Below are 25105 nucleotides of genomic sequence, written 5' to 3'. Positions count from 1 at the left end.
CAAAATGGTCAGAACCACCCTTCTGACTTGGAAGGGAGCATAGGGCATCCAAGGGAAAGCGATGTTGGAAACACTGTCTGACTTCTCTGAGATGCAACATGACATAATTTAAACCTCCCCATGCCAGCTTTAGAGAATCTGTCTCTTCTTTTACATACATATTGACTGTCTGAGAGAATAAAACCACTGCATACAATTGCAATTACAGCTCTATAAATGCACAAAATAATTTACATGTAGAAAAGAAAACGATCCAGGTATTCCCTCTATACATTGTTCCTCGTGTAGATGCACTATAACTCGTGGAGCCACTCACAAAGTTCTAACTGTGCTCAGAGTTCTAAAGCCATTTCTTAAAACATGATGCAATGCATAATATAATAAAATATAATGTGTGCACACAAGGCATTTGGCTAATAGTACCATACTGCCCTCTTATGTGTAAATACAACAAAGCTGAATTCAACAAGTTTATGGATAAATATTTGCTTCTGAAAAATTAAAGAGAATGCTTCTAATGCCATCATTTCCATGGGTTGATTGTTGCATTTGTGCTCTCTGGTAAACAGTAAGCCACCTAGAAATTTTTTAAAGGATTCAGTGTCTTACATACTACATTACATTCCACCAGTGCATGTTTGTTTAGCCCTATCTACACCTCTCAGTTCAAAATTGATGCCCTAGGTGTGAAGAGAAGGCCTTCTCTAGGAGTGCTGCAAGAGATCAACTTGCCTGTATATATTAGGTTGACTTTGCAAGAGTTGTACTAAATTTCCTCGGTTCTCTATTTTGATCCTCCACAAATATTTCAGTATGTCCCTGTAAAATTACTGGACTAAGAAGTCAAATAAGTCAAAAAAGCAAAACAGAAACTATAAGCAAACTATTTAAAAAAAAACATTCAGTGAAACACTGAGCTAAACACATGCAGTATGTTAATGAAGTGGATACAGGAAGTGAACCCATCCATAACTACTGCTGTAATTAGCAGCATAATGGAAAAAATTTGTTTTAGAACTGGGGAAGTGGAGCAACACATGAAGTGGTCACATTGTGACTCTCTGCTGCAAACTGTCATGTTGTGATCCCCATCAATACTGTTTACTAAACAACTGCCCCTGACATGTGCATGTGCACACAAAATAAACAAGACAGATACCAACTCAAGTTCTTTACTTCTAGGATCCCTGAAAAACTCAATTTCATCCTCTCGCTGGAATCAGCAATACTAAATGTTAACTCCTTCATGAAGGTGTCATCATCTTCCTTATGGCATAGGAAAGTGCTATACACTAAATAACTTGTTTTAAAATTACTTAGCTAGTGAAGTGGCAAAATTATGCACTGCTGCTTCATAATGGCATCATGCAACTTAAGTAACCATCTCAAGGCCAGCTCAAGCAAATCTGGTCTCACTTATGAAGGCATACAGTTGGGCATCAAGCCACAACCCCGTCTCTTCCTTCATCCACCTCCCCAAGCTGCTCAGGCCAGGTCAGATGGGAGGTTTTATTTCTGGGGTATGGAAGGTCAATAGGGAACGTTTCCAGAAATGGTGTATTTTTAATCTAGGGAACACAAATTACTTCTAGAGAGCTCTTGGACAGCACAATTCAGCTTGTACCCCCTACACTCAGGAATTACAACATGAGTACAAGTAACACAATTTCAATGTTTCTGTGGTCTTATGCAATATGGTGTTTTCTGCCAAATTTCATAGTCACCTCCATCCTCACTGCTGAGGAAGAGGGCTTTAGAAATTTCCAGGAGTTCTCCAATCTACAAAAAAAAAGCTAGTTGGATAGAGAGTGGAAAAATTCACTCATAGCAATCCACACTTAACCATGGGCCCAATCCTCCAGACACTGCTGTGCTCTGTGCTTTTTGGTGTGAATAGTTCTGCAGGACTCTATTTGTCAAAAGTCACAGCATTAAGTTTTGCAGTATCAGGCTCTCTCTATATATATATCTATATGCTAAAATGTTACTGTATGTATGTTAGGGACTACTTAGTATAAGATCAGCACAAAACTAAGTTCTGTCATAATGTACTGCACTAGAACATGTGTTTTGGGGTCCATCTTTCCTCTTTTCATGTAGGCCAACTAGTCAAGCTTTTTTTTAGTCGTTTCCTCTTTTTATTAGACAAATGTGATATATAATGTAGCCCTTCATAACTAGATCTGTCTTTTCTACAATAGCAATCTGTCTCTGCAGGCCAAAGTTGCAGCTCACACCACACTTTCTCAGAGTCAGTGTTTGAGAAACAAGCAGAAGGGCCAAACTCTACCATCGAAGGTGCACATGTGGCTGCATTGACATCCCTTTTCTCACTTTCCCCAAGTTCCTGTAACTGACTTCATCTTTCCTTGTATGCAGTGTTGGTGTAGCCATGTCGGTTCCGGGATATTAGAGAGACAAGGTTGGTCAGGCAATATCTGACCACTAACCATCTTGGATACATACCACAACTAACAAATCAGTCTTGATAACTACAGTGCTAAGACCGTTCCTGTACTGCAGTTATTCAGCTTGTTAACCATAGATCCCATAAGGTTTCTAGATGCATTTCGTAGAGTAGTAAGCCAAATTCAGCATGTTCCTTCAACTGTATTCCACTAGTACAGTGGTCTCCAACCTTTTCATGCCCAAGATCACTTTTTGAATTTAAGGGCAACCTAGGATCTCCCCCCACACCCTGTTCCCCAAAGCCCTGCCCCCCCATTTTCTCCCCCATCACTCGCTCTCCTCCACCCTCACTCACTTTCACTGGGCTGGGGAAGAGGGTTGGGAGGGGGTTCAGGCTCTGGGCTGGGGCTGAGGGGTTTGCAGTGTGGGAGGGGGCTCCAGGCTGAGCCTGGGGCAGGAGGTGGGGTGCAGGAGGGGGTGAGGGGTGCAAGCTCTGGAAAGGAGTTTCTGTTGGGGGTGCTCCAGGCTGGGGCAGAGTGTTGGGGTGCAGGAGGTGGTACGGGTTCTGGGAGGGAGTTTGGGTGCAGGAGGAGGCTTTGGGTTGTGGCAGTATTGGGGTGCAGGAGGGGGGTCAGGGCTGGGACAGCGGGTTGGGGTGCAGGCTCCGGCCGGGAGGTGCTTACCTCAGAAGGCTCCCAGTTGAAGGCACAGCAGGGCTAAGGCAGGCTACCTGCCTGCCCCGGCCCCTCGTCACTCTCAGAAGGGGCCAACGTGCCCCTCCGGCCCCTGGTGGGGGCACATGGCTCCACCACACTGCTCTCTCTGCAGGCACTGCCCCTGCAGCTCCCATTGGCTGGGAATGGGGAACTGTGGCCAATGGGAGCTCCAGGAACAGTGCTTGCAGGCAGGAGTAGCATGCAGAAATCCCGGCGTGCCCCTCCCCCGCCCTGGGGGTGTGCTGGCCACTTCTGGGAGTGGCATGGCACCACGGCAGGCAGGGAGCCTGCTTTAGCGGCAGCCCTGCTGCACCACCGGAGATCATGATCGACTGGGAGATTCTCCAGGATCGAGCAGTCGATCATGATCGACCAGTTGGTGACCACTGCGCTAACAGAGATGCCACATGGCAATAGACAAAAACATTTTGTTGCACTCCCCAAACTGAACAACAGATGGTGTTAGAGATGATATGAGATTAATGCTAACTCCTCTCTAATTCATTCTGTTTCCAGATTCCCAACTGTTACTAGAGTGCTTGCTTCTGGGTCCCACAAAACCTACAGCCAAGGAAGCCCCTAATTCAGCTGGGGTAATTCACAATTTTTGAGTCAGGCATGAATTATATATGGAACTGCTGCTATACTAGGACACCGATCTAGTCAATCTAGTCTCTCTAGTCTCCAGGCAAAGATAATTAAATGAACTTTAGTATGTTTACCAGGAGCCATTCTAGCAAAAGACCTGGACATCACACCATCTTTCCTATTTGGCCCACTGCGGCAGTGACGATTTCACCCAAAATCAGTGGAATGGAAATAGTAAGTAGAAAAGCTAGGTGACATAAGAGAGAATATGGGGGAATCTGGCTGTAAGATTGTGGAGGAGGAGAATCTTAAAGAAAATCTCTAAGACCTTAAAGTTGTCCCTGGCTTTTGTCATGAGGCAAAAACCCACCCATTTTCATAGTATTTGCTACATGGAATACCCACCCATTTTCACAGTATTCGCTACGTGGAAGCAGTTAATTCAGCCCTGTGTGTACAAGCAAGAATCACAATACTGTAATTTGACATCTAATCCCATGTACAGGATGCTGGAACAATACGGTCACTTGGGGTCCGGGACTGGTGGCTCTCTGACACCAGAATAATGATTTCTGTTACAGTATTATATTTGCAGCTCCTCAAGACATTCAGTGCAATGAAACAAGTCTGTATTTGGTAATTTCCCTTCAGTACACGGGTGCACTACAATTGGTAAATAAAAGAAAAAAAGACACACAATTCATTTCAAGTGATCTTTATTGAACAATAGTTCTCCGTCTGGGCCAAGTGTACTGCTCTGCCCATGTGCCCTACATGCCAACTGCTCCTTCCTGCCTTTCCAATGTATGGTGGCCTAAGGATATGTTACACAGTAACAGGGCCGGCTCTATGTTTTTTACCGCCCCAAGCAGCAAAAAACCCCAAAAACCCGCTGAATACGCCGCCGCGGGAGAGAACAGGAACATTGGAGGGAGCTGCTGCCGAATTGCTGCCGACGGCGAGACCCGAGTCATAAGAGTCGCCGCTGAATTGCCAACGCGAGAAACAATGGAGAGGGGCTGCCGCCGAATTGCCGCCAGGGCTGCTACCGGAGTGCCGCCCCAAGAACAGCTGGAGTGCCGCCCCTGGCACCAGCTTGCTTAGCTGATGCCTAGAGCCGGCCCTGCACGGTAAATAGTACTCGAGGGTAACCTCATCACCCCCACAAATTCTTCTTTGCTGGTTTGGCTTTTCTTGGACATGGTGATAAGAGAACTGGGTTTATACTCAGCAACCTGTACAAAAACAAAAAACACTTACTAGAAACATACCAATGCTCAGGATAAAAGGCAAATTACATTACTGGTTCACAATATGAACTTACTCTGCTGGAATCTACACCCAGTTTATCCTTTGAGGCAATGAAGATGGTGGATCATTTTTCTGCAATGTAAAGCAACAAAGCATGCATGATAAGTCAATGCTTTAGTGTAGACAGAGAAGCAAAAGCACGTTAGGACGTGCAAGGTGAAATATATGGAGTATAATGCTATGTACCTCTGATAAATTAATCCATGGAAAGGAGAACTCAAGCTTCAAAGTAATCTTCTAGACACAATCATGGTTCATAATTCTAACAATGAGAAAAAATTAAGTATCATATCAAATTCTAAACATTATTTATTAGCTAAAAACATTGCTATGGCAATTATAGTACTATATAACTAATGTAAAAGATTAACATTTAGCAGGACAGGCCAAAAATGTTATTTTAAAATCACATCTCTTCACCAAAATTATTGCTCTAGTAGATTGCTAAAACTAAACATTTAAAACAATTTTTTCATAATACATACTTTTTATTTTTTGCATTTCATTCAATCTGGAGGACAACAGTTCAGTTTCACTTTTGTCTTTACCCCAGCATCGAGATTGTTTCACTTTCTGGTTCTTATTTCCAGAATTTGATGTGTGTTATGAACACTATAGGGAAATATTTGTATTCAAACCAAAACTTTTTTGATTTTAATATGGTTTTAATTTGGGTTAAAAGGGTTCTATTAATATTAAATCTGTACAACTTTAAAAAAAAAAGAGGTTTTTTACCAAAACCTGAATTATGTGACTGTCCAATAAAATTTAGCAACAATTTAATTGCAATTGTAAAGTTGCTTACCTCCCCAGGGTCACCCCTCTGCTGGTCCAGATACAGGTAGCCAGCTTTGCTAACATACAGTCCAGCAGAAATAGGTCATGTGACTTTCCATACACTGGCTTCCATGGGATTGCGCAGGATGCAAAGGTGCACCTCTGGACTTCGAATATTGCAACCATTGTATGTGATTATACAGTATCCATAATTCTTAAGTCTGAAAAAAATTTCTGATCAATGCAACCAAGTGGAGTGCCTGAAGAGTCAATAGGTAAAAAGTCATAACTAGAGTGAAACCGGAACCATCATTGGCCGATGTAGCTTATAGGTATAAGTATTTACTAGGTAATGCATAGGTATAAGTAAAGGCAGTAATGCAGTGAGTCTCAAGGCTTGTAAGACTCTAGCCTAGCTCAGAGGTGGGCAAACTATGGCCCGCGGGCCACTTCCAGCCCACGGGACCCTCCTGCCTGGACCCTGAGCTCCTGGCCTGGGAGGCTAGCCCCATCCCCTCCCCCGCTGTTCCCCACCCCGACAGCCTCAACTCACTGCGCCGCCAGCACAATGCTCTGGGCGGCGGGGCTGCAAGCTCCTGCTGGGCAGTGCAGCTGCAGAGCCGCAGCCTGACCCGGTGCTCTGTGCTGCGCGGTGGTGTGGCTGGGTCAGGCAGGCAGCAGGGCTGCCTGTCCTGGCGCGCTGGGTGGCGTGGCTGTACCACCGCCAGCCACCAGTGCTCCAGGCAGCACGGTAAGGGAGCAGGGAGCAGCAGGGTTGGCTAGAGGGCAAGGGATTTTGGGGTGGTGGTCAGTGGGTGGGGGGAGTGGATGGGGTCAGGGCAATGAGAGGGCAGGGAACAGGGGGGTTGAATGGGGGCAGAGGTCCCGGGGGAGGGGGCAACCAGGAAGGAGAGAGGGGGTTGGATGGGGCAGCAGGGGGCAGTTAGGGGTGCGGTTCCGGGGGCAGTCAGGGGACGGGGGAGTGGATGGGGCAGGAGTCCCAGGGGGGCTGTCACGGGGCGAGAATCAGGAGGGGTCACACTGGCGGCAGGGACCGGGCCACGCCTGGCTGTTTGGGGAGGCACAGCCTCCCCTAACCGGCCCTCCATACAATTTCGGAAAGCTGATGTGGCCCTTAGGCCAAAAAGTTTGCCCGCCCCTGGCCTAGCTAAACTAATCAAGGCATAAGGCCCAAAAAAGTCCTAGCATAAGTAGCTAACCAAGAGTAACCCTAGATCATAAGATATAACATAGAATGCTGAATGACAAAACTGCTGGCAGGTAACTACAAGATGCTAGTTTATACCAATTTGGAATATTCCAAGTTAGTGACATCAGCTGATGTCTGATCACCAGTGTGCCGTGGTAACTAACAAATGTATATACTAATAAGATTGAGGTACAAGGATTAATAACGTACGGGAGAAGGGCACCCCAACATGAGTTAGGGAGAGGAACTATAAATAAAGAAAAGGGAGTGAAACTCCTACTGAATATGCATTAGGTTTAGTGGTGTTAAAATAACACATTATAAAACCTATATCCTGGCCTTTGTGTCTTTGGAGATGCCAGGAGGACAACCACTGGTGGTGCTGATGAGGAAGGACATGAGGAGGAGGAAGATTATGACTTAACATTTTAGGTTGTTCTGCAAGGGATGGTGAGAGTATATGGATGTTCAGGTGTATTGTATTATCTCTTTTTACCTTGCTGGGTTAGAGTGTTTGTAACTTTGCTAACTGTATTCATAAAACTATTATAAATAGTTGTAAGTGTTGCAATAATGCACATCCCAACTAAACAGTAATTTTAATAATATTGGGCCAGATCTTGGGACAAGCACCTATCAAGCCTCAGAATGCTAAATGAGAATTCTTAAGCAAGCAATATAATAATCAATATATAATCAATAAATCAGACAACACTGAGAGCACTGTATTTCAAGGACTGCCCATGGAGCTCTAAAAGGAAGTCCCACACATCTTTATCTTCACTACAAAGATGCAGTTTAAAGAGAATCTGTCCCAGCAGCCTGGCCACTCATATTCAGATGAAGTGCTGCTTGCTGGGACCTGTGGAGTCCATGGGTCTCAACACCATACTAAAAATGGAACATCTGCTGTCAGCTCCTCTTAATACAATGTCCTTGAGCTCCTGACAAGTTGCCAAAAGAGCTATCAGTTGGGCAAAATTTCAGTGCCACATGATGGTGTCTGTATACTCTTACACCATTCAATTGGCCTGCCTTTCTCCTTAAACTATGTGGCTCATATTTGTACTATAATGCAGAAACTATACATAGACTCTAAAACAAGAGATTGCTGTCTAACAGGCCAGCTGTGAAAAGGGGGAGGGGAGAAACAAGGTTAAAGCTTATGTCCTCTGATCACTTGCAAGTTATGAGTTTGCTGACTCAGCCTTTTCTAAAAGTAGCATTCGTAGTGCAAAAACTGCAGCTTCTTCTGTATCCTAATCTTGTTCCACATTTTAACAATTCACGACATGAATGCTCCTGATAGCAATGAACAGACTGCACTAAACTACTAAATTTTGTTGCTATTCTTTGAAGGGTGGAGGAGACAGAGTTAGCAACTGATATGCCAGGATTGAAATAGCCACACATCTGTCCATAGTGTGAGCAGAAATCCACCTTCTCATTACTGTACTTTACTACTAGAATGAGAATCAATGCATCAATGAGAATTAAAAAAAAAAAAGAAAGGGGTCTCTCTTTAAATCACAGCCACGTAGAGCAGGCTCTACATGTCTTGTTTAGTTATGAGAGATTTAAAGGAACAATTAATGCCTTTAAACAAGAGGGTGATTTACTCAACATAATCCTATTTCACAGCTTTCCCAAATAAAACATACATATAGTTACTAAAAGAGCAAATAAAGAATTCCGGAAGAGAATGTGAATGTCTCTTTCTTGGCAAGGGGAATAAGAGGCAGCTGCAAAGATAAAAGGGAATGTTGTAAAACTCAGCTAGGGTGTAGCCAAAGAATAGCTTCACCAAACCTAACAAGGCAATTCCCCCATTTTATCTTTAGCGATGAGAGAGAAATATAGATAAATAGATCTCCAAAATGAAACACGGGATCTGTGAAAAATTATACATGGAGAATACAGGCAACATTCAATCTATCCATCAAAGATTTAGTTGCATGAAACACGGGAATGAAATGGTTTGAAGTATGATCTTTGAGAGTGGAATTATATGTAACAGGTCTTGACTAGCATAGTAAGAATCCTGCTACTATTTTTCCTTCCATGCAACAATAAGGATTCGTATCTTTAATTCAGTTTGTAGTGCGCAACTACAGAACTCCTTAACAAACATACATATCTTGTGCTCCCCAGTCTATTTGTTATACCCATCTCTTGTCATTTGTTTTACACTTAGCTCGAAAGTACTTTGGGGCAGGGACTATGTTTTAATTACGTTCTGTATAGCACCGACCGCAATAAGGCCTTGATCTTGACTGATGACAGATGGGATGACCACAATACAAATACAGGTTTCAGAGTAACAGCTGTGTTAGTCTGTATTCGCAAAAAGAAAAGGAGTACTTGTGGCACCTTAGAGACTAACCAATTTATTTGAGCATGAGCTTTCGTGAGCTACATCTGATGAAGTGAGCTGTAGCTCACGAAAGCTTATGCTCAAATAAATTGGTTAGTCTCTACGGTGCCACAAGTACTCCTTTTGCTTTTCACAATACAAATAAACAACTGTTGTGACCAAAGCAATACATATTGACTATGCTAGGTGGGAAATGCTGCTAAAATGGATTATACACGATTCTAAAGACAACTTCAATAAAGCAAAGGTGGGTTAGAATTCATGAAGAACGTAGGCAGAAACACTGGGACAAATTAGGTACTCACACCCATTTGGCTGAGGGCTGGTCTTCACTGTGGGGAAAATCAACGCTGCTCCAATCGATACAACAGGGGTCAATTTAGTTGGTCTAATGAAGACCCGCTAAAATGGACCGCAAAGTGCTCTCCGATCAACCCCGGTGCTCCAGCTCCCTGAGAAGAGTAAGCTAAGCCAACTGGAGAGCGTCTCCCGTTGACGCAGCACAGGGAATACACTGGGTAAATCGACCTAAGCTACGCCGACTCCAGCTGTGTTATTCATGTAGCTGGAGTAGCATAATTTAGGTCGACTTAGCCCAGTAGTGAAGACAAGTCCTGAGACTGGACAACTTGTAATTTAGATCAGTTTAGACAATAAACAACAACAAGATGGAATCTTGTAAATTCTGCACTTTGTTTATGAAGGGAAGCTGCAGCAGAGGATAAGTCCAGAGAATGCTCAGTCTATGGAAGGGTTTAACTTTTTTCACATCTTCAAGAATGCTGTGATTACATTTTCTCATAGAGCATTTTCTGACAAATTTCCTGACTTGGTATTTCCTTTTATTACCAAATACATTTGGCAGCATTCCTTCTGGAGCCCTCCAAAGTGATCTCCTTAGGCTAAACACATGCAAGTCAGTACCTTAACAAGCCTTGCCATCTAGCCCCACAGAGAGTATTAGTCATTTGAATTCCACTTACTATTCTCATTTCTGTTTGCCTGCCTAGGAATTTTGTCAATGCTGCATTTTGTTCAAAAAGAACAGAAATCTACTCCATTTGGAAATTTTATATGGAGTTGAAAGAAGTATTCCACAGTAATCTAATGTATGTGAAAACACAGAAAGAAGAATTGTCCACTTACATCCATGCTGCATGGACCATACACACATGCATTGCATGCATTTGTAGTCAATGTTTTGACAAGCTGCTTTCAAACCTTGAGACTTTTTTTTTTACACTGATCTGATGATTTACACAATTTTTATTTTCTTGGAGCCAAGTACTACAATACCCAGAACCGTGCTTGGTTCCTTTTGATCTCAGCAGCTGTTGCACAATTGGATCAAGATCAGATACACAGCCTCCACTATATTATAAGCTACCCTTTAAGACTTACAAAATAGAAGATTCTTTAAAAAATGAATGCAATGATTTGTTTTCAATGTATTGCTACATCATGAGGCTTCCTTCAGAGGTTGCTTTCCACCATAGTCCCCTTGTACAACAACCATCTATTGGGATGGAGAAAGGACTTAAAAACCCAGCCATGCCCTGCCCAGTGTAGAGGACTCCTTGCTAAATTGCCCTCCACCAGGATACAGCATGGATTATTTTTTTTGTTGCTTTTCGGAGCAAATCCAATCCAATCCAATCCAGCAAAGCATTTGAGCACACGTATAGTCCCACTGATGGTACTGACTACTCATGTGCTTAACACTAAGAATAAGCTTAAGTGCTTGGATGGATTAAAATCCAAGTGTTGCTGTAAAATCTTCCCTAACCAGAAGCAGGGTGCATGAGCATATGCCAGAGCAAGAGGCATTCAGAATGGGCTGTTTCAAGAAGCTCTGCCACGTTTTATGCTATAACTTGGTCCACCATTCCAATCTTTATGGCAAAGGGGACTTGGGTGGTACATCAAGTTTTCCAACATTGAGACAGGTCTGTTAAGTCTAAGGTTCCCTCCCTCCCCTTCTTTGAGGATCCGCCTCCCCACTCCTCCTTGAAGTCTGCTGAGGGAGGAAAGAGCCTTCAGAGATGGCTTTATCACCCTGTCCCAGAGATTCTTGAGCATTCTGCAGCAACAGTGACTTGTCAACAGAAATTAGAAGTGTTGCTAAACATGCTGCTTTGTGGCCACACCTTACTAACTCTGCAGTCTTGAGCAGACCTTTACCTCTTTGCTTTGGTTTTCCCATCTGTAAGAAGGGGCTATTTCCTTGACCCCTATCATGACTATTGTGAAGATTAGTGTCTGCAGAGTGCTTTTAAGACAAAAGAGTACTAAGTTTTATTATATGAAATAATTACTAGCTTGACAGATAAAAATATTAAAATACTTCTCTATATTAAACTACCTTTTAATTTTAAAATACATGTCTACTTTAAACCTAAATGATGAAAATACATTCAAATATTGGTACTTCACTTTAATGAGTTCCCCATATGAACAGACTACAAAACGACATATAAAGATACATTTTAAGCTACATCCAGTTAACTTAACATTTATAACGCCGAAGAAGGAAAAAGAATTAATACATTCTTCACTCTTCCAACAGCAATCTTTTATCTTTTAAAAATGAACATTTCTGGATAGTTTTTGCCTCTGGACTTAATTTTTCTAAATTCTTTGGAGGAGTCTCATTCTTTCCTTACTCCTCCTCGCCTCTTTGCACTCTTTCCTTAGTAGACTCTGGTTTCCTTCTTTCCTTATGGGACTCTTGTCTGGCCCGTCTTTCAATTTTTTTTCCTTTGTAATCTTCATTTCCTCCTGTTTTTGCCATTTCTTCTTGCTATTCTGTCCTCCTCTCATCCTTCCCCCATACTTAAACTTAATTATTCTCTTCCCACTGAGATTTTTCCTCGTTTCCAGCATTTTTCCCGTCGTATTTTCTTTTTCACTTTTTTTTTTTATTTCAACTTTTTTTCTTTTAACGGAAGCTTATTTTGGAGTTGAGGAACCAAAATACTCCACATTAAGGTATGCCTCCATGGCACACAAGTAACACTTTTGGATGGTGACGGTTACATTCATTTCACTGGACAGTCTTTCCAATGACAGGCCAAAACATTATGCTGCTTGGTGACAAGGATGTCTACTCTCTTCATGTTGCTAGGCAATGCAAGAACAGTCTTCCTGAGTGCAGGTTCCTATACCTCCAATGGCACTCAGGAGCAGAGACCATTAGGGCAACTATTGCCAGGAACTCCTGGCCACTAAAACTCCTGGGAAAAGGTCAAATAATAGTCTTTAACCCTCCAAGAGAAATAAAAGGAGACACACATCACGGCCTCTTTCATGAAAGGTTAATATTATTATTGGTCATGTTTATTACAGTAGTACCTAAGGACCAAGCAAGAACAGAGCACTATTGTGCAAGGCACTGTGCAAACCCAAACTAGTAGATGGTTCTTGCCCTGAAGAGCTTACAGACAAAACAGGCACAGCATGGGGTATAGGGTATGTGTTACACACAAGCAGAGTGAACAATGTGATGGCAGCAAACATCATATTAGTTCCATGATTTTTGGGTGGTGGGTTTCGTTATGAGGCAATATAAATAGAAATAAGCATGAAGGAAGAGGGGGATACTGAAGAGGATGAGGGGGGACAGGACAAGGGCAAAAAGGGTTAGAAGTGCAGGTGTAGAGTGAAAACGAGATGAAATTATTGTGAGAGAGGGGGGAGAGAAAGCGTTGAAGCAAATAGCGAATCAGCACAGAACAGAGGAAGTCCAGAAAAAGTTCTCTAAATGTTTGAAGGTCCCTGCCTTCTGCAGCTGGTCCTACCAGCTGGTGTCTGGGGTAGATGCCAGAGTGTCAAAAGCAGAGTGTTCCCTAATACACCCATTTACATTTGACAAATATGAATACTTAACTCATCTTTCCTTAATCCCCATTCACCCCTTGTATCCTTATATCAATCTCACTTTGATTCTAATGCCGGCTACTGATCCCTCAGGTTCCTGTAGCTGCAGCAGTCATTGCTTCCAGTGTCTCAGTACTGGTCTACTTAAATTTGCTACACCCACAGCTACAAAGCTACTATAATTGGCTTGCCACCACTACTTGGAAATACATATAAGGTCTGTAAACAAGGTGAAAGCTGCAGTGATTGTTTTCCAGCTAAGAGAAAATAATGTACTTAACAAAGCTTCAAAAATAGCTTCTGGATTAAGCAATATATTCTTATTCCAGAACAAATCCAGAGCCAGTTTTCTTCACACATAAATTGTATAAAGTTCTTTAATTAGGATTCAGTTGAGTGATGATGGCTGTTACTGCACCATTATTTCAAAGCTAGTAACCTAACTCATTATTTCTCTTACTAAGAATGGGTTGTTGCGATCTGTCAACAAAGCTGCCCATACGGCACTGCTTAGAGAACGTTAATGATGTTTAATGACAGCTTGACAGCATCATAAAAGGTGGTGCAGTTTTATCTTTGTTCACTGACTAAAACCTACTGAACCAATTGAATTTGGACTAGAAAAATAGGTTCACTATTCACTTCTGAAGTTATGTTCTGTTTTTTAAATACTGAATCGAATTTGATGCCAAAGAGAGGATGGTTTCTCTATGAAACGCTAGAAGCATGCCTTGTGGCCGGCAGCAGCTGGGTAAGTGTTACTTCAAACGTCTCCCTGCACCTCAGTCTTGACCCTACAGAATTGCTACTATCACAATTTTAGAGTCTCTAAAGCAGAAGCTGCTAATCATTAGCAAGGAGCGAGATTTACAGCTGAATGAAATGTCACATCTCTACGTGTTTAACATGCCAGGATTGTACCCACAGCTGGCAGACTGTCTCCTGGGATTTTACCAAGGTTATAAATAAAATAAAAATAATGTAAATCTCTATGGAAAGTCTGACACATGTAGAAGTATTGTTATTAAGAAGACTATCTATGCAAAAATGAGCACCTTGCTGCTAATACACCTCTTGGCCTATACTGCCAACTACGTGTTGAGAGCCAAGGAAAGAAGATTCATTTTTAAAAGAAAATGTGTTTAGTCTGACTACGTAATGGCTGTGACACCCCTACAGGGGTCTGCCTGCCCATTTAGCTGTCATACACTGAGTCCACTCTCCACCAGACTTGGAGATTCCTGTCAGTCTGGGCAACACCAACACTGTGCACAACAGAGAAGGGTCAGTGGGAAAGGTAGATCCTTGCTGGCAAGAGTAATGGTAGAAACTAAAAGCCCCTTTAGAAAAATATATAAATGATAACCCTTTCAAGATCCTAAGGAAGCATAAAAGATTGAGTTGTGTAAGCTAATGCAGTATCACTTTGGTGTATTTTCTATTCCCCCAGGACCGGCCCACAACATTTTGGTACCTGAGGCGAGGAGCTCAAATGACACTCCATACTCCCTCGCTTGGGCCAAAACTTTGAAAAGTCTCAATTCTGCCTTCTTCCTGTTCTACTCCTCTCATGGTACTGCTCTGCTACCTACCCCAATAAAAGGAGTACTTGTGGCACCTTAGAGACTAACCAATTTATTTGAGCATAAGCTTTCGTGAGCTACAGCTCACTTCATCGGATGCATACTGTGGAAAGTGTAGAAGTTCTTTTTATATACACACAAAGCATGAAAAAATACCTCCTCCCACCCCACTCTCCTGCTGGTAATATCTAAAGTGATCACTCTCCTTACAATGTGTATGATAATCAAGTTGGGCCATTTCCAGCACAAATCCAGGTTTTCTCATCTCCTCCCCCCCCCCCACACACACACAAACCCACTCTCCTGCTGGTAATAGCTTATCTAAAGTGACCACTCTCCTTACAATGTGTATGATAATCAAGGTGGGCCATTTCCAGCACAAATCCAGGGTTTAACAAGAACGTGGGGGGGGGGGGGGACACGGACAAGGGGTTACCTTGCATAATGACTTAGCCACTCCCAGTCTCTATTCAAGCCTAAGTTAATTGTATCCAATTTGCAAATGAATTCCAATTCAATAGTTTCTCGCTGGAGTCTGGATTTGAAGTTTTTTTGTTGTAATATCGCAACTTTCATGTCTGTAATCGCGTGACCAGAGAAACTGAAGTGTTCTCCGACTGGTTTATGAATGTTATAATTCTTGACATCTGATTTGTGTCCATTTATTCTTTTACATAGAGACTGTCCAGTTTGACCAATGTACATGGCAGAGGGGCATTGCTGGCACATGATGGCATATATCACATTGGTGGATTTTTGTAGTGGTAAACACCCATTTTTTCATGCTTTGTGTGTATAAAAAGATCTTCTATACTTTCCACAGTATGCATCCAATGAAGTGAGCTGTAGCTCATGAAAGCTTGTGCTCAAATAAATTGGTTAGTCTCTAAGGTGCCACAAGTACTCCTTTTCTTTTTGCGAATACAGACGAACACGGCTGCTACTCTAAAACCTACCCCAATAAAGGAGAACTAACAACTTAAAATGCCTTGTTCAAACATTTTAAGTAACACTTAACTTCAAACGCCTGAACAACAAATGTAACTTTTCTTGTCTGCATAGTAAACACTGGCATTTTTATCTGTTTGAATAATCAAAGTGGTGCTTTCCACGCCTTCTTGGTTGCAAAGATTTGAACTGCTTCCTGCTGAAGATCCACACTCTGGGCCAGCTCATGCTCTGTTGAGATGGTTGCAAGGCAGACCAGCCTCTCCTGTGTCATTGTGGAGCGTAGATGTCTTTTTATTAACTTCAGCTTGGAGAAGCTGCTTTCTCCACTGGCAACTGTTACAGGAAGTGTTAGAAGTATGCGCAGAGCAACAAAAGCATTTGGAAAGAGGGTGGTCATCTTATTTGTGCACATAGATTCCAGAACAGCCTTTGGAGTTGGTCCTGCTGAAATGTATCTTGAAAGGGCTTTCAGTTCATCACCTAAATCACTCGCATCAATATTGCACGTCATCATGTGTCAACACTGTCGCTAGTGCCCTGCATTGCTGGTGTAGGTCTTCTTCAGGTATAGTGAGGAGTTTTGGAATATTATACAACATCACAACTATGCTGCTGTGTTCCTCGAGCTGCATGAAACGTTCTTCAACTGACTGTACTGCACAATCTAACACCTGGTTAAAGAATTAAATTTGAATTGTTGTTTGGGGTCTCTTATGGGATTATCCCATGCCTCGTAATCAAAATGTCATTGTCTTCTATGACTCTTGTATTCTTGAATGGGTGGGAAAATAGCTTCAGTGTGAAGTTCCTATGCCAACTACTGTGCACTCTTCAGAATGTTTTGAAATCCCTCTTCTGACCGGTAAGACTGTAGGTATGACTTTGCTTTGTCCAGTTGTTCCATTGCTCCAGATATATCAAGGTCAACACCTTGGAGTCTCTTGCTTACAACATTTATTTCAAACAGTATGTCATGCCACAACACTAAGCCACACAGAAATTTGAAGTTATGTATGTTTCTGGTGATTCCATTTCCCTCTGCCACTGTTCTCCCGCGAACAGTTCCTGTCATAGCATTATCCTCCATAATGGCAACTATGGCATCATCTAGCTTCCCAATTTGGTGTTTGATAGGCTTTATTGCCTCCACTCAACTTTCCCATCATGTGGCAAGCAGTGGTTTCAGTGTCAGAAAGGATGTTCCCAGATGTTGCTTCAAAATTTGCAGTCGCTGAGTTGATGCAGAGAAAAATACATAGATGCTTTGAATTACATTAAAAAATTCAGCAGCCTCACTAGAAGCTGATGCTGCATTACTGACCACCAAGTTCAATGAATGAGAACTGTCTGGGACAAAAAAAGCTCTCAGATCCGTGTCTGCACTCCTCTGTTCTTTCCTCTCATGTTGGCACCATCATCGTCGCCCTAACCTCTCATGTCAGCTATCGCAACTCCTGTGTCTTCCAGTTTTTTAAGAAGCACGTTTGTCATACCAGCTCCTGTAGTATCATCAATGTCAATAAATTCTAGAAAATGCTCTCTGACAGTCACCATTGCAGGGGCATTTTCACTAGGTTCTGTTGTTGTTACAAAACGCACCATTAAAGTTATTTGTTCCATATGGCTGATGTCAGGTGTGCAGTCCAGAATAACAGAGTAATATCTTGCTGACTTCAGATCTGCCACAATCTTCTGTTTGACTTTTCTTGCCAGTAACTGTATGATCTCATTTTGAATTGTTTTTCCAAGGTAGTGGTGTATGTACATTTCTTGGGTGGTGACTCTTCTTAGATGTTCCTGGACTACAGCATCAAACTCAGCCATCAGCTCCACAGTTTTAAGGAAGTTTCCATTGTTGGCACATACGGCTGATCTGAAGTGCCACACAGTGCTAGGTTTTGGGTAGCAAGCATTCTCACAATGGCGATGAGCCTTTTTAGACCATTTTGCCAGTAAAGAGACTCTGATGCAATCTTCTCTTGATGCTGATCATCTATGGTGGCCTTTAACCTTAGTCTCATCTCAAGCTCTTTCCACCTATGGAATGCTCTCTGGTGATTTGCTGCCTTCTCATGGCATGCCAGATTTCTAGCCAGATTTTTCCAGTCCTTTGCTCCTTAGAACCCAATGTGGCTGGAACATTAGACTGGAAGAGTTTGCAACAAAAACAGTATGTAGCATTCTGGGGTTTTGAATACATAAGCCATGGCCTCTCCACTTTGTCACCATTGGGGATTTCACACCAGTAATGTGTTGGATGGTAACTTCTATTTTCATTGTCTTTGGGGAACATGAAGTTTTTCCCTTGCTGTGGCCCATGCAGTACAGGGAAGTCCCTCAGGCTACTGCTCAAGTGGGTCCACAGTCCTGGATCATCTAGACTTAAGGAACTAAACTCAGCAGCAGCTGTTTCTTGCGCATCCACCACACTCTTCTCTGATCTACACTTTTCTTCAGGAATGTGCATGGTTATATCCATTTGAGATGGAGATATGGATGCTGCAGTAGCTGCCAGGTCACCTGCACTCTGACTAACTGGAAGATCAGGCATCTCCTCACTACTCACATCCTCACTGGGGCCAGAAGGCTCACCATGAACATTTGTGTCTATGTATCTCAGGAGAGCTCCTTCCTGCTTAGATAGAAAAGCTTCCTTTGCTTGCTTTCTTTTTCTGAATGCTGCCCCAGAGGGGTGTTTTCTTCTTTCACTCATGACTGCTGTTCTGTGTCAGCTATAGTGGCTCCCTACACTCAACTGAAGGGGACAAATAAGCAGGCTGGTAACAGGGCCTGAGTGAAGGAAGATATCAGCATCTTAAGGGCCTAACTGGCTCCTACTACTTCAGTTGACTGCCTGTTCTCCTCAAATGGGTTCAGAGAAGCAGCAGGAAACAGAAAGCTCCCTGAGAAGCTGGTGTTAATCAATCCAGGCTCCTGGCAGTGCTAGATAGGTACATAAGAGGCTCCCCGCTCCTCTCTTTCCCTGCAGCTCCTGCTGCTTTCTGTTATTCCCTCTCACCTTTTCTCCTGCCTGCCTGTTATGTCTCTTGTGCCCTCCTTCCTCCAGCACAGCACTCCACCATCTCTGTGCATCTAGAGCAGAGAGAATATATATGCACCAGCAGCAGACACAATTTTCTACACTTTGGGTCCTAGTGGTGCCCCACCCCAGTCTGGCACCTGAGGCGGCCGCCTCAGTTGGCCTCATGGCAAGGCCAGCCCTGCATTCCCCACTTCTCTGCTACACTTCTTTTCACAGGGAACAAGAACAACCACAACAATTGCTGGTTCAAACATTCAACCAGTGTCCAGTTTCTAAAAAAATATAAGCAGCTGAGATGGCAAAGAACCAGCCTGGTGTTATGCTTGCCAATAATGTGTTTTTTAGGGATCTGGATAAACAGGAATTAAATGGACCCTGGCTTGGATTCAGCCTTTATGTGACAGTATGGCAAACCAGCACCTTTTTCAGGAAGACTTTTTATTTTTGGTCTCCAGAATTTAAACTATAAATTATATATATATATATATATATATATAGTTGTTACAGTTGCTGAGATAGCTTCAAAAAATATGAACCAAGTGTTGCATTTGGGTTCCTTTGCAGAACCTGAAACAATTGTTCCAAGGGGTGCAGGCTGTCCCATTCATCTGAACGGAGTCTAACTCAGATAGCTAATGATGTTGACATTTCAAGTATTAACTATTTCACTGCTCAAAGAGCATAAGAAAAGAGAGATGATCATACCAGTTTCTGCACAATCTACTGTGACAGCTCATTTTGACAATGTGAGTGGGAAGGCTTGGGATTTGCCACCTTTTTCTCCCAACCACTCCAATCAAGAAGGAATTATACCCAGGAGGAGCCCAACAGAACCAAGAAGGACATCTGAGGCCTCACAAAAGGGGAATTAAATTCAAGATGCCAAACTAGGCTGAAAAGACTCACTAAGGGGAAGTCAAGCAGGGGATGCCTAACAGAACCCCTGGGTTTAGACTGCAATGATGGGAAGCCAAGAGAGGATGCAAGATGATATTTCGAATGTCTGCTCTGAAGAACATTGTGTGGGGTACTTTAACTGGCAGCAACAGCTTCCATTGTAACTTTTATAGTAGAAAGCAGACTTGAGAAAATGAAAACATATTTTAAATTAGAATTTTTTTAAATAAGAATATTATTGATACCTAGCTCTCAAACAGTGCTTTCCTCCTGTAAAACTCAAAGTCTATGAGTCCTGTTTTACAGCTGAGGAAAACAGGCACAGAAAGGTTAATGGTATATCCAAGTTCAGGCACAATTAATGGCAAACCTGAAAACAGAGCAGAGGTTCTCTCACTTCCAGTCTGCTGTCATATCCAATAGACAGAAGGAGCCCCTTTCTTTGTGCATGTGCAAGTGTTCACGAAAACTCACGTGTATACAAATAGCACAGATGTAAGTGCATTCTGAGTAAATATGCATCTGAACGTGCTTGATGTGTATGTTGATAGGTCAATTTACATACACAAAAGTGATCATTATGGGGGCAATGGGGCACGTGTGAAAAATCTGTATGTACATATGTAAAATCATATGCCCATAAAAGGTAATGTTTAGGTCATGCCATATTCTATGCATAATAATAATGCTATCAAGCAAATTTTTAAACACACACAGAGTCTCACCTTCTCATGGTTTTCTATAAGGATTTCCACCACGATATTCTGAAACTTTAGGTCCATTATAGCTGCCACAGTTTCTTCCTGTGGCCTCATTAAGGTTGGTCCAAATACTACTCCTAAATTTGCTACAGTCATTAGATTTTTCTTGGCATGGTCTGCAACGCTTTTTCAAAAGAATTGGAAGAAAAAAACAGGAAACAAGTTATGAAAATTTGCCAATACTCTTGGAAACTGCAGTATACTTTACAAATGAAAACATTACATTTCCCTAATCCATATTTTAGAAGTTTATTTTGTTCAAAAGTTTCTCCAAATAAAACCATGTTGAATTGTGGAAAGTAGGAAACCCATTCTTCCATCTGCATTTTAAGAAGAAACAAAAGTCGTCATTTATTGAACTTAAATGTGTACAATGCACTTAGCCTTGGACTTCGGTAAGTGCGAAACCAACCTAATTTTGCTAACAAACCTCTAGTATTCTCTTTGCCAGAATTTGCAAAAAGAGAAAGTATAAATTCACTTTCTCACTTCAATCAAGCCCTCAATTGCTGGCAGAATTGCTAAGTAAATACTTATATGACTTCATTAACAGATTAGATTTCTGCCCTCTTCTCCACAAAACACACAGTCAAACTTCTCATCTACTTCCATAGGTTTGGTGCCTGGTACTGTGTCAAATAGCGTCATGACCAGCCTTGGATCCAACCACAGTTAATGAGCCCAATTAGAGATAAAATAGTTTTTGTTTGGTTTTTTTTGCGCCGGGGGGGGGGGGGGGGGGGGTTAATAAAAGAAGCCATGGTGCTTACTTTGCTAAATGTTTCACCAAAATGTCCAGCATCTCTTTGTTCTTCTCTGGAAGTTTATGAACCAAGAAGTGGATAGCATTAACTCTGGACTCAGGGCTGCCACTTTCTACATAACAGAAACAAGTAACTGTATCTCAAAGACAGAAATCCTGCCCCACCCATACACACCCACCCCAAAACAAAACATTCCTCGCATACTTTGGTTTTGCACTTAGATATCTCCAAATAGAGCAGAATTGAATACATGCACATTGTGTTTCAAGTCATCCTGTTCTACTACTATCTGCCCATTTCTTATTTTGTGAAGTGATTTTCAATCCACTTGTAAATGGATGCCTCTTTCTGCTCATCTATATTTAAAAAAAAAAGATGCAGATATTCTACTGCATCATACACATGCTTAGAAAAATACTGCAAAGCAAGGGGTCATGTTACTAGCTACAGCATCTCATTGTGAAAACCAAGTGTGAAAGGATGCTTCTTTATCCTTTTGACATCGCTTATTAATTATCCTTATCATTTACATTGAGTTTTGTTGGTGCTAGACAGCTGTTGACACTGCTTCAGAACACCTTCCATTAGAAACTGCACCAGAAAATAACATTCAGAGAGGAGTAAAGGGTTCAGAAGAGAAAAACTAACACCTTTTTAAGATGTAGGCCAATAACCCTGATAAGGCTGCAGAGTTAGATTACCAGGATAAAGGATTCTTGATATCAACTCTCTCTCTCTCACTGTTATAACTGGTAGCACAGTTGGGTGTCAAGAAGCAATGGCTTCCTTGTACATAGCAAAGAAACAAACAATTTAGGCCACAACAGGGATTAAATAGCTGAAAAAGATTTGTAAAATGTGAAAAAATAAATCAGTCTTTTTTTATTTTACATTATTGTTTGGCTTAATAAAACTAAGTCTGAAGAATGGATTACAGTAAGGTGTATATAAAACCATATCTTTTTGTAAGTTAGTACTGAAGACACGGTACATAACAGAAAACTATTATGGGCATTAGGACACAGTGAACCTGAGAAGTTCTGAAATTAATACTACTGCTCTGACAGCACTATCCTAAACTTATTCCAGATGTTAAGTATTTACTGTAAAAAAAAACAACGCCATTTCTCTTAGGTGTTTCTTTTAATAGCTTTGGAAATATTTTTGGTAGAGAACATACTTGGTGGAACTTTACTGAGGAAAATGCCACCAGCAAGCCAACAGTTTTACTTCTGATCAGCCAAATTCAGAGAATCCCCCAAAAAACAATCAAACTCTCTTCAAAGTAAAAGTCCTTCAGAGTACCATGGAATCCTGAATGTCAGATGAAGTGACGCTTCATCAAATGTGTTATGTGTCACAGTCAAGGGTTTCTGATTGCCTCAATCAATACTTGTTAAGAAAATGGGGTGGAGTATGCTCTGCTGCAATTTAATAACAGCCCATTCCTTATTATCTACTACATTTTTATACCTTAGGTTAGAAAGATACTTGGAAGCTTTTTTAAAAAAAGAACTGAATGGCTGAAATTAATGTTGTGTTGTTCAAGTTTCTTCTCCTTGCTTGACAAGTTTAGCCATTGCACATGTGGGCTTATGCAATTTTTTAGTACTTGTGGATATTGTATTCTTAAGACCAGTAAACAAACATCTTCCAGTAGACCCTAATAAAATGCGGGGGAGGGTAATACAGAAACTTATACTGTTATCTCCTTTGGGGAAAGGGAATATTTTAAATCCTATCTCAGGTAACTCTGTATGTACTCATTATTTATGTAAATGTCTTGAATTCTACTAAGCCCTTCACCTCAATTACATTGTATGGCAGTGAATTTCAAGGCTAACTATGTACTAGGTCAGAAAATATTTCCTCTTTGTTGCCACTTGTGAATTTTGCAAAAAAACATCTAGTTTTATCAAATCCAATCACCACAATGATGGAGTAAGCAAATAGATAGATATATATATACACACACACACATACACCTAAACCTGTTCAGTAAAGTTCTATCTCTTTTTTGAAATATGAAAATACTCTAGCAAGGACTAGAAACTAGCATTCTGCTGTTTTTGCCAGTCTTTAATACTAGCCAACAAGATAAAACAATTGTCCTCAAAATTTTACTTTAACTTCAATTCTCATGGATTGCCAGAAGTGCCACAGGCTGGAAAGCAAATCAGCTAAGTATTTGTTGGCTATTCTGCCAACATTTTTTCTTATGCTATTTCTACTCCTCAGACAATTCCATTTACATTAGAAATCATGCAGCTGAACTACAACTGCTGCTCTACCTTCTCTACATCTTTACTTTAACTTTACTTTAACTACTTTAATTTGGCCTTTACATTCCCTTCTTCTAGTAATATACAAGGCACCTTTAGCCCAGCTTGGATACAGGCCTCCCAGAGAGGTGGCTCTGAAAACAAGGATCAAGTGGCAGTCACTTTTATGATCCAAGGGAGCTTGTTCTCTTTCCCCCCACCCCAAGCATACTGTATCCTACTAAATTTCATTTCTTTATAAATGGCTTAACGAGATGGAAATATTGCCATCCCAAACTACTGCAAGAAAACTGGGTATATAATATTCACTGTGGTATAACTGATATAGGAAATAAATCCAGAATTTTAAAATTCTAACTACAAAATTCATATAAATCAAAACAGAGTGAAGTGCACTAAGCCAAGCAAAAACTTGCCCCATTGAGTCTATCAATATACAGTGCATTTATGTATCTATGAAGGTTTATATGCTTACACATATATAGATCTCTATATGCTATATCTATAGATATTGCATTGATGGCATACCCCAATTTAACTTCATATTAATATCCCCAACTTTCTTTTTTAAAAGGTTACAATTTTTTCCTATACCTCTGTTATTTATTCAGTTGAAATGAGCAATTTATTTGAGACTACATTTTCAATGTCTGCTCCTGAGTGCTAGAACAGTGCTATTATAAAATAGTTCTATTTGAACTGTAGTCAAATATTTACTGGCAGGAACGATGAACTCTCCATGCAACTCATATGTCATTAGGGGCTCTGGAAGACTTCTGGAAGACAAAGAAGACATGGAATCACTAAATACACTAAGTTCATGTACATTTGTTTCTATTTGTATTTATTCCGAGCAGGAAAGTCTTTCAATATGAAGCAGTGTTACCTTCCACTGGGGAGAGCCCCCGGTGGGGGCAGCATGAAGGATTTCAATGGTTTATAATACAAACTGAAGCGTGACATATAAGAGCACAATCCTAGGGAAACAACATGGTTAAACACAAGACCTAAACTCCACCAGTTGAAGTGAAGCCTCAAATACAGTATAAACACCTTCCGTACATTTTGAGATTGCCTTACACATGAAAATATAGGCATGCTGTGTAACTAATTGTTCATCAGTTTCTTTTAAAAATGTGCTCACTGCAAGTGAATGTTGTGGGTCTGTGTCCCCTTTAAGAGACCCCTGTACAATTGGGTTACAAGGGTGGGGAGGAGGAACTTATTTAAATGGAGATAAGGGAGGAACAGGATGTGGCCGAACACGTATCCACTCCAGTTGCACCCCTCTCCGCCCCCCGCCATCCCTAGGGGCGGGGTGTCATATCCTGTGCATTCCTGAAGAAGCCCTTACTTTTATCAATCATGGGATAGTAACACCCACCTTCCCACCAATGGGATTAGAACAGAACTATTTTTTTTCATGATCTGCCGGGGCACTGAACTAGTCACCTTTTTATTTCAGGGCTGAGAAGGAATTTTTCACTCCTCACCCGATTGGCCAAGTCAGAGTGGGTTTTTTTTGCCTTGCTAGGACCTTACCATCGCCCTACCTCAAATGAG

General features: G+C 41.6%; 1 protein-coding gene and 1 long non-coding RNA gene across 4 annotated transcripts in view; both read right to left on the bottom strand.

Annotated features, from left to right (window-relative positions):
• The window catches only part of ARHGAP10 (Rho GTPase activating protein 10), a 259765-nt gene that overhangs the window by 61563 nt on the left and 173097 nt on the right, over positions 1 to 25105 (bottom strand). For all 3 annotated transcript variants that reach the window (XM_048847264.2, XM_075127725.1, XM_048847266.2), the window contains 3 exons: positions 24260 to 24318; positions 21267 to 21372; positions 20461 to 20620 (listed from right to left, as the gene is read on the bottom strand). In XM_048847264.2, the coding sequence (XP_048703221.1) occupies positions 20461 to 20620; positions 21267 to 21372; positions 24260 to 24318 (325 nt within the window). The remainder of the gene's footprint in view (positions 1 to 20460; positions 20621 to 21266; positions 21373 to 24259; positions 24319 to 25105) is intronic.
• On the bottom strand, positions 4413 to 6280 carry LOC142071893 (uncharacterized). The gene is made up of 4 exons (XR_012668103.1): positions 5830 to 6280; positions 5211 to 5286; positions 5038 to 5096; positions 4413 to 4948 (listed from the first exon to the last, which is right to left on the bottom strand). It is a non-coding gene; the product is annotated as an uncharacterized LOC142071893 (long non-coding RNA).

Source organism: Caretta caretta, chromosome 4 (genome assembly GCF_965140235.1).
Source record: "Caretta caretta isolate rCarCar2 chromosome 4, rCarCar1.hap1, whole genome shotgun sequence".
Classification (NCBI taxonomy): Eukaryota; Metazoa; Chordata; order Testudines; family Cheloniidae; genus Caretta; species Caretta caretta.
The sequence above is the reverse complement of the archived record's forward strand: the minus strand, read 5'-3'. Positions and strand labels throughout refer to the sequence as shown.